The 9,292-nt window shown below is 40.9% G+C and overlaps 1 protein-coding gene across 1 annotated transcript; it reads left to right on the forward strand.

Annotated features, from left to right (window-relative positions):
- The first annotated feature begins 3,916 nt into the window (after positions 1 to 3,916).
- LOC134676910 (putative zinc finger protein 66) lies at positions 3,917 to 8,730 on the forward strand. The gene is made up of 2 exons (XM_063535293.1): positions 3,917 to 4,790; positions 7,632 to 8,730. The coding sequence occupies exons 1-2, from the start codon at positions 3,976 to 3,978 to the stop codon at positions 8,617 to 8,619; spliced, it is 1,803 nt and encodes a 600-aa protein (XP_063391363.1). The 5' UTR covers positions 3,917 to 3,975; the 3' UTR covers positions 8,620 to 8,730.
- The last annotated feature ends 562 nt before the right edge of the window (positions 8,731 to 9,292 follow it).

A 9,292-nucleotide genomic window follows, 5' to 3' on the forward strand; every position in this document is an offset into this window, starting at 1 on the left:
TAGGTTACAGACACTACCATCCACAACTGTGGGCACATTGCTGGATAATACTACATTCCGTTTGGCCACATGTTTAAGAATAGGGGCATCAACAAACATACCCCACCGGAGCCAATGCGGAATTATGGTGGATAATCTGGGCCACCACGGCCTCTCATGCAGCCGTAACGCTGGAAGGATCCCCCGCCACGCCAGCCTCAACGACGTCATCCGAAGGGCCCTTGTCAGTGCCAAGGTACCGGCGGTCCTCGAGCCCAACGGTCTGGCCAGGGTCGATGGCAAGAGGCCTGACGGAATGACGCTGGTGCCTTGGAGTATGGGACGGCCACTTGTCTGGGACGCTACGTGCGTAGATACCCTGGCGCCGTCCCATATTCCAGGCACCAAAGTTGGCGCTGGTGCGGCCGCATCCTCGGCCGAAAGCCTCAAACGCCGCAAGTATGTCACACTAGGTAGTAGCTACATATTTGCGGCGTTTGGTGTGGAAACCTTGGGGCCGTGGGGACCTAGCGCGCGTCGTCTCTATGAGGAGTTGTCAAAGCGCCTCATAGAGGCCTCCGGTGACCAGAGGGCTGGCCTATATTTTGCCCAAAGGATCAGCATTGCCATCCAGCGGGGCAATGCGGCCAGCCTCCTGGGCACCCTAACTACGGACCATGACTTAGGGCAAATTTTTTATTTATAAGTTTTAGTGTTTTGTTATAAAGTTGTAAAAATGTTATTAAATTCTTCTTCTTTTATCGCGACCTTTTCCCATCTACTTGGGGTCGGCCCTCCTTATCCTTCTCTTCCACTGTGCTCGGTCTTGAGCTGTGCTGGCGTCCAATCCTAATTGTTTTAGGTCTTTCTCGACCGTCGTAAGCCAAGTGGCGGGTGGCCTTCCACGTCCTCGTTTCGTCGTTGGCAAATCTTGGGCTAGCCTTACTATATGGTCCTCTGGCCGTCTTTAAAAAAAAATGTTATTAAATAAATGAACAATTTTAGTTGGTATTTATGTATTTTAATTAAATATCTGAACTTCCCCTTCGTTCCCTGTTGGGGCGTGACGATAAAATTGTGATCTGATAACCACAATAAAGAATAAAAGCGTTTTTGTTCATTTTTTTTTTATTATTATTATTACAGCTTTATTTATTTCAGCGAATATAATGTTTGTTTATATGTTGTTGTATTATTTGTTAATTCTTTTCACTGATCCCTATTGGGTAAAAGCCTCCTCGAGTCCCTTCCATTGTTCTCTATCTGTAGCTAATTTCATCCAATTTATTCCTGTTTTTCCAATTATTTGAACTATGTCGTCTGACCAGCGCTTCTGTGGCCTTCCTTGATGTCTTTTTCCAGGTGGTCCTGTCCATTCAGTCACAGTCTTAGTCCATCTTTTGTCTGTATATCTTGACACATGACCAGCCCATTGCCATTTTAGACGCAGTGTTTGTTTTAGGGCATCCACAAGTTTAGTTCTTTTCCTGATCTCTTCATTTCTGACTTTATGTATTCGTCTTAACTTCAACATACTCCTTTCCATGGCATGCTGACATGTGGAAATTTTATTTTTTATTGTATTTGTATATATTTGTGTATGTCCATGTTTGACAACCATATGTCAGACAAGGCAGTATGCAAGTGTCCATTATTATCTTTTTTAATTTTGGATGGTAGTCGCCTTTAAGTACTTCTTTTTGTGACCAGTATTTTCTCCATGTGTTGTTTATTCTTCTGTCGACTTCTTCTTCATTTTGTTTTTTATTGAAGGACACTTGTTTGCGTAGATAAATATAGTCATTTACGTACTCCACTTCGCTTCCATTCACTTTTATTATCCGAGTTTTAGAGTTGGTCATTACTTTAGTCTTTTCTATGTTCATGTACAGTCCGACGCGCATGCTCTCATTTGCCAGAGATTGCATCATTTCTTCTAGTTTCTTTGATGACTCGGCAAAGATGACAATGTCGTCTGCAAATCTGAGATGACTGAGATATTTGCCCCGAGAATTTTGTTCATTTTAGGTATCATTAATCCCTTGAAGTAAAATTGAAATTGCAAGAAATGTCGATAGTTTATCGATATGACTGTATCGACGTGGCTACAGCAAGGTGAGTATTAAGTAGCTAACACACTATCGCACCGCACCAAGGTCATTGTGGGACACACCCATAAGTAAGAGGGAGAAAGAGATATCGCTTTCTCCCTTTTACTTATGGGTGCGTCCCACAATGACCTTGGTGCGGTGCGGTAGTGTGTTAGCTACTTTATATTCTTTGGGCCACATTGTTAATCGTACATTAAGCCCCCTCCAGACTATGCGCGTGACTCGCGTTCGCGGCTTCGCGCACGAGTGTGGAGGAGGCTTTAAACAAAAGCGGTCCCAGTGACAGCTCGCTTTGACGTAATCTCTAAATATTATATATCTATGTTCCGACCGCTGCTTCATATTAGAGTCTGGCTACTGAAATTTTACCTAAAGATTTGGCGGGAAATTCAAAAAATCTTGGACTGGTCACACTTTGTGTAGTAGGAATTATAGTTTTGATACTAGACAATATTTTTGATATTATGTGCTCAAGTAAGGTACCTAATGAAATAAGTTAAATAAACGTTTACGTGCACTCAAAGTCAGCTCACATAATTTCTACCACAATTTAAAGTACAGTCAACGACAAACACATATGTTTACGTTCAAATATTAATATTTTATAGATATTTTTCAGAACTTTTAGTTTATCCGTTTCTTTATACACTTGTCCTATTTATGAGATTCAGGCATTAATAAATTCACTTACTTAATCAAAGTAATAGGCAAATGTTAGAACTAGTACTTAAAGTATCAAAATATTTATAGAGCACCAACCTCCAAATTTGTTTACGTTTGGTTAGGAGTTGTAAACATTGCAGTTTTTCGTTATACAACGCTACACATCGACTTCGCACACTGTCGTAATTATTTACGAGCTTAAATAATAGTTGCCGAACCACGCTCAGTATAGAAATTATTAATTTTATTTAAAATAAACCCCTTATAAACCGCAAACAATTTATAAACAATTTGAATGAATGACATCAATTGACAACTGACTTTTAGCTTTTTTTTTAAATCATAGACAATTGGTGATACAACAACGAAATATCTGTCAACAATTTTTGGCTAGCCAGACTCTAATAACACGCTTGAATTATATTTATTGTTTGTCAATATCTCTAAAAATTGGTTTACCTGTGAAATGAAATATCGTTTTTTTGAACACCCGAGTTTTTAGTGTTCTTGCCACACAATTTCACGCAACAATAATGCATTTTATCACAACTAAAGCAACACCAAATCTCTCTCAAACTTGCGATGTTTCTCGAATGAGCGCCGTCCGCAGACTGAAGTTAGCAGCGTGGGCGTGTTTCCAAGATGGAGTAAATTCACAGTATAGCGTTCCAAACGAGATTAAACGAAAAAGTACCGTGATTTGTTTCCGCGGTACTTTTGCGGGGCCACTGTTTTCGGCCTTTTTCGGCTGATTGTGTATTTGGTATTTGTTGTGTATTCTATCTGGCATTAAACTCTTTGGAAATAACGCCTACAGCTACATGGAAATTTGCTTAAAATATATTAAAATTGCTGTAACTGTCAACAAGCAGCTGCTGTGGTGGAAGTGTGGGAGAGAGAGGGACGTATATGCTAGAAAAGGACCATAAGGCCCGACAACTGTGTTGCCACTCTCAATATTACTCTTAGGTTCCATTAAAAAAAAGTAGGCGAGAAGGGTTTTCGTTCCATAGAAAATTTGAATTTCGCGCCTTTTTCTACTGACAATGATGTTTGACCGGCTATATCTACAAAACAAATCTTAGTCTGATTTCCGGACGTAAAAAAAATGTCAATGACCTGACATTTTACTTGCCTTATCTTATCTGTACCAAAACCTTGTTTCGTAAACTCCAAGCGAATCCTATTTTGTTATTGTGGAAGGAAATAATGTCTTTCTGTGATGGATAGGGCTGAATCAAACTACTGCCGCTTCTGCGCGGAGCCGAGAGATGAAGACAAGCTCTTCGATCTTAAAATGGATACAGAAATATGCCAAGCCACTGTCTCCAAGTTGACATTCCTTAACGCAATGTATGTTGATATATCCGACGACACACTGCCTAAAACGATATGTTTTGTGTGCTATAACTCTCTTACACATGCATACGATTTCCTAAATAAAGTTAAACAAGCACAGGACGTGATTTCAAATCTATATTCAGTGAAAAAAAACCCTTGTTTTAATTTTGGAACGGACGATAAACTCGATAAAGTATCTTTCGATGAATTGATCAACGACGATGTCGAAACACATATTAAACAAGAAACGTCTGGTATTAAAAAGCGTAAAGCATCAACCACAGACTCGAAAGTTTCAGTTAAAGTGGAACCGAAAGAGGAACTTGAGACCTATGGGCCCACAGATGATACTAGCAGTATGGGGCGCAGTCCTAGCCCTTCGAACTTCGACGACAGCCTTAACGTCCAAGATATTATCGACGCAGCCATGTCCGGAGGTCCATTTACCTCTAACATAGCTATTTATGCTAAAGAAATGTCTGATGTTAGTAAAAAAGTAATAAATACTTGGCAGGAGTACCCGTGGTTATGTGCGCACTGCAACATAGAGTTTCAGGATATAGCAACGCTGCGGAAGCACTCAAAGCTGGTGCATCGCAAGTGTTCTGCGTTCACGTGTGTGGATTGCAAGTCGTATGGACACAAGAGTTTTAACGCCTTTGTTAATCATGTTATTAAACACCGGAAGAGCCTTCTGTAAGTATATAATGTGTATCTTAAAGATAATGGCCAGTCTTGATGATTAGGCTGTAATAAATAAACAAATAAATATGTCGGAGAATGTCTGAATTGTGCCATCTATTGCCTGTAAGAGGCATTTTATCATGTAATCTTTGACAAATAGAGCTAACTAGGGTGTTGGTGACGTTGGTGTTACATACACATGAGTGGCGTTTCACGCAATATATTAAGAGTTGGGCACAATGATACAGATCAACCTAGCCCCAAGCTAAGGAAAGCTTGTACTTAGGTATTAGGCACCAATATACATAGATACATAGAAAACATCCATATCTCAGGAACAATTCCCTGCCGGCGTCTATATTTCCGTGTTCTTATAACCCGGCAACCTTCAAATCAAGAGTGAACAGGCACCTTCTGGGCGAGCTCGCTCCATCGTAGGCCACGTCTACGCCTCGGCTAGTCTGTGGCCATGAGTAAGCCCATTCATAATAAAAAAAAATATATATATATTCATTGGGGACAGGGTCACCGCCTAGACTAAGAATTTGTTAAACAATTGTCATACCCTAGACATCCCTTCCCTTTCTCTTTTAGTTATATTTGCAAAATGTTTCTACTTTCATCATCATCATCCTATCCTAGCCGGTTTCGGCCTCGGCGACTGGGTATTCACTGGCTAGTCTGGCTAGTGAGACCGACATGAGCTCTGAGGTGGCTGATGTAGTCTATTTTTGTGGTGAATGTACGTCCACACTCACCCCAGGCAGCACCCCTCTGACAAAATTCCTACTTTATATGTATCTGTGTGGTACAGTGGAAGGTTTTAATTTAACACCCATTTTGTACCTTGTCACAGTGACAATAGTATGGGGTCTCTAGCGCAGTGCTTCCCAACGTTGACTGGGCTCTGACCCACCTAACAAATACTGCCAAATTCGGTACCCACCCCTTGGCCGTCTTAAAAAGGGGGCATAAAGTATTATTGATAACGCTCAGATTACCTAGTAGTTTCAGGGCCCCCTCAATATACGCTCGCGACCCACCAATGGGTCACGTATAACTCCGTATACAATAAATAAAGTCTAAGAAAAAAACGTGCCTTGGAAATAAAAAAAAAGTCATTCTCGAATAGATGGCGCCACTACCTTTGGGGCTGTTCATAAATTACGTCATTTCAAATTAGGGGGGGGGGGGTTCTGGACATCGGATGACGGTATCATGAAGTAGGAGGAAATGGGGTCATTTGAAGCATGATTTTTGGATGATTATGGGGGGGGGGGGTCAAAAATCGTCAAAAATCGATGACGTAATTCATGGACAGCCCCTTTGGCTTATTCTCGGCTAGTTGGCGTTGACGACACCGTTTGATATTTAACAATTTTAACACATATCAGTGAAATAACATGGGTCAGTATGAAACAATAAAAATTAAAAATCATCTATCCATAAACATATTTTGATTAATTTATACATTTTCAATTTTAAGTTTTAATCGTGTGTTGATAGATGGTAGAAAATAAACCGTGACTACAAAATTTACTTTGGCAATAGCCCTCTATACTAACTATTCTCTTTGGACTGCACAAAGGAATGAAACTTGGGTCAATCTGTGTAAGATGTTATTTATAAAATATTTATTGCTTATTTATTATAAGTAGGAAACAAAACAACATAATCAGAAGAACAGGATAAAAATAGTTTAGTGTTGCTGACCTTCACTTTGTGGCCTACATAGTAGTATGTAGGCCTACATATGTGGTTTACATATTGATTGGTAGTATTGGTACTTAGACATCGTGAATTTTATAGCATTTTCGGTGCAGCGTAGTGGTGTTGACGGAATTGGTATAAACAATTCCAACCCTAATGATTAATTAGCGTTATTTACGTTAATATTAACCTTAATTTACCATTTCAGTTGGAATTATCTATATCAATTCGTTAACACCACTCCGCTGCACCAAAAATGCTATAACATTTACGATGTCTAGTGATTACTTGATTAGTGTTTATAGCGAGTTAGAGATAGAAATCAAGGGAGGGAGTCTTCCCCTTCCCCTCCTTCTGAGACTATTTTTAATGGCAATGGTAGCAACCATTGCTGCTGGCACATAAATATGAATTGTATTGTTTAGTATACAAGGGTCAAATTCAATTGACTCTAAGAAACTCTAGCTGTTTGATATGAATCCTACATAAAGGCTGTAGATTTGCACGTGCGCGTTGTATTATTACTGCAGGCGCATCGTGCACGGTTCCAACATATTACCGCACGCGCACCGTGCACGTCAAAGCACACGCAGCCGGTGTGGTCTAGCCTCCTTTGTTTCCAACTTTCCACATGTTTTCATCACGTCAATAAGGGGTTGTGCACAAATCACACGAGGTGTTATCGGCTACTTTTTGGCCCCTCCTCCCCCTTGGTGATATTTGGTGAGGTTTTTTGCTACCCCCGCAACCGCAAGTGTATTTTTTTGAAATTTTTTCGTTCGACTTAATTTTAAGATAAATAGTATTGTATATAGAAAAACTTGTTTATTTTTCTATTTTCGTTATATAGACTGGCTATTTCGAAGTATTGACTATCAGTAGTTATTGATTGAAGACTGGGTATTTATGTTTAACGAAACCGAGAAAAAATATCTGCTCATCTGGTAGGTTTTTTTTCTTTGTTTCGTACACTATAGAAAAATACACGTGAGGTTTCCTTACGCCCCCCCTCCCCCAACGTGATCTATCGTGATTTTTTCGTGACCCCCCCTCCCCGTATCGAACCTCGCGTGATTTGTGCACAAGCCCTAAACCATGCCATGAATAATTATGTTAAAACACCATTATTATCATTATTTTCAGAAACCAGTGCTACTACTGCGACGCGGCCCCCGTCGAACTGTCTCCACACCTCGCCTCACACTTCAAGTCCCACCTCGCCTGCCCCGCCTGCGGCGACTTCCTCAGAACCGAGGAGGCCCTTCAACAGCACCTCCTCGACTACAACTCGTCCAAACCTAAGCGGAAACCAAGAAGAAAACGAGGCGTACCCATCACCATAGCCGACCTAACCTGTAATATTTGTGAAAAGGTCTACAAGAACCCTAACAGTCTCCGGGACCATATAAAATTACATCGAAGCGACAGAAAAAGGGATTACACATGTGATCGGTGTGGCAAAACATTTTACAGCAAAGGTACGCTAACATCACATATAATGTCGCATGATCAGATCCGTCCACATATATGTAGGATATGCAATAAGTCGTTCTTATTCCCTAACATGCTTCGGAGACATGTGCAGATGCACTCCGGAGTCAAACCATATAGTTGTGAACAGTGCGGCAGGTGCTTTAGGCTTCAGTATCAATTGAATGCTCATAAAATCATCCATACTGATGCTATGCCTCATGTATGCCAATACTGTAATAAAGCATTTAGGTTTAAACAGATTCTAAAGAATCACGAACGCCAACACACAGGCGCAAAACCATACTCCTGTAAGCATTGCGGAATGGAGTTCACCAACTGGTCGAATTACAACAAGCATATGAAACGCAGGCACGGAACGGATACATCCAAGAAGAAGATCACTCCGGAAGGCGTGTTTCCTATCAACCCTGAAACGGGGCAGATCCTGCAAGTCCAGGATGCTGGCATGGACGAGTGGAAAAACAAAATAATGATACCAGCAAAAAGGGGAAAGAAAAAAGTTATTAAAAGGGAGGATGATGAAATCAGACCAGCACACTTTGAGAGCGCAGACGCGTGCGAGAGCGAGAGGGATGATAGCAAGTACTCTGGAGTACAATACGTTCAAAATGCCGATGTCAATGACCTAGCTCCGTAACTATAAATGCGAGAGTGAGACAAACTGCTTCTGTCTCTTTTCCTAGTGTAGTATCATTACAAAATGAGTTGTTGAGTTAGACCAAGAAAAGTCTGCAGAGATTTTGTTTTGATAGCCCACGCAGTGCAAGTGTTATTTATACGTCATAATTTCATCGAAGTTTGACGTTTAAAATAACACTTGCACCGCGTGGGCTATCAAAATCGCTGCAAACTTTTCTTGGTCTAACTCTATTTCATTTGTGTTCCAGTTTAAAAATATGTATTTAAATGCCGTAGGTCAGGGGTCACCAAACTTTTTTACCTGTAATATGGCCCATATTGCGCTCAGAAACTTTCGCGCGGGCCACCGGCGGTTTTTGCGCCGGGGGAGGGTGTCTGGTTGCTGCTGTGAGGAACAGTTCCACTCTCAATGAATGCTGAACTTGCCAGGCTCCCGCGGGACGGACAGTGAGCACTCGCTTCGGGTGTCGGCGGGCCGGATAGGAACGTGTGAGATACGTAGTATAAAAACAAAGATCACACTTACATTTTTACGAGATGGTTCACTTTTGCTAAGCTAATACGTACTTATATCGAAATAATAAGTTAGAACTGCTGTTCAATAACACAACTACCCTCCATGTATATTTCTTGACCATAACTGTCAGAACATAAGTAAGGTAAATAAAGTA

The sequence above is a fragment of the Cydia fagiglandana genome, chromosome 25 (assembly GCF_963556715.1).
Source record: "Cydia fagiglandana chromosome 25, ilCydFagi1.1, whole genome shotgun sequence".
In the NCBI taxonomy this organism is placed as follows: domain Eukaryota; kingdom Metazoa; phylum Arthropoda; class Insecta; order Lepidoptera; family Tortricidae; genus Cydia; species Cydia fagiglandana.

What these genes read in the sequence shown, in the direction of transcription:
- LOC134676910 (XM_063535293.1), top strand. Translation starts at nt 3,976, where the DNA reads ATGGATAGGGCTGAATCAAACTACTGCCGCTTCTGCGCGGAGCCGAGA. An exon ending in AAACACCGGAAGAGCCTTCT is followed by an intron (nt 4,791 to 7,631) that starts GTAAGTATATAA and finishes CATTATTTTCAG; the next exon opens with AAACCAGTGCTACTACTGCG.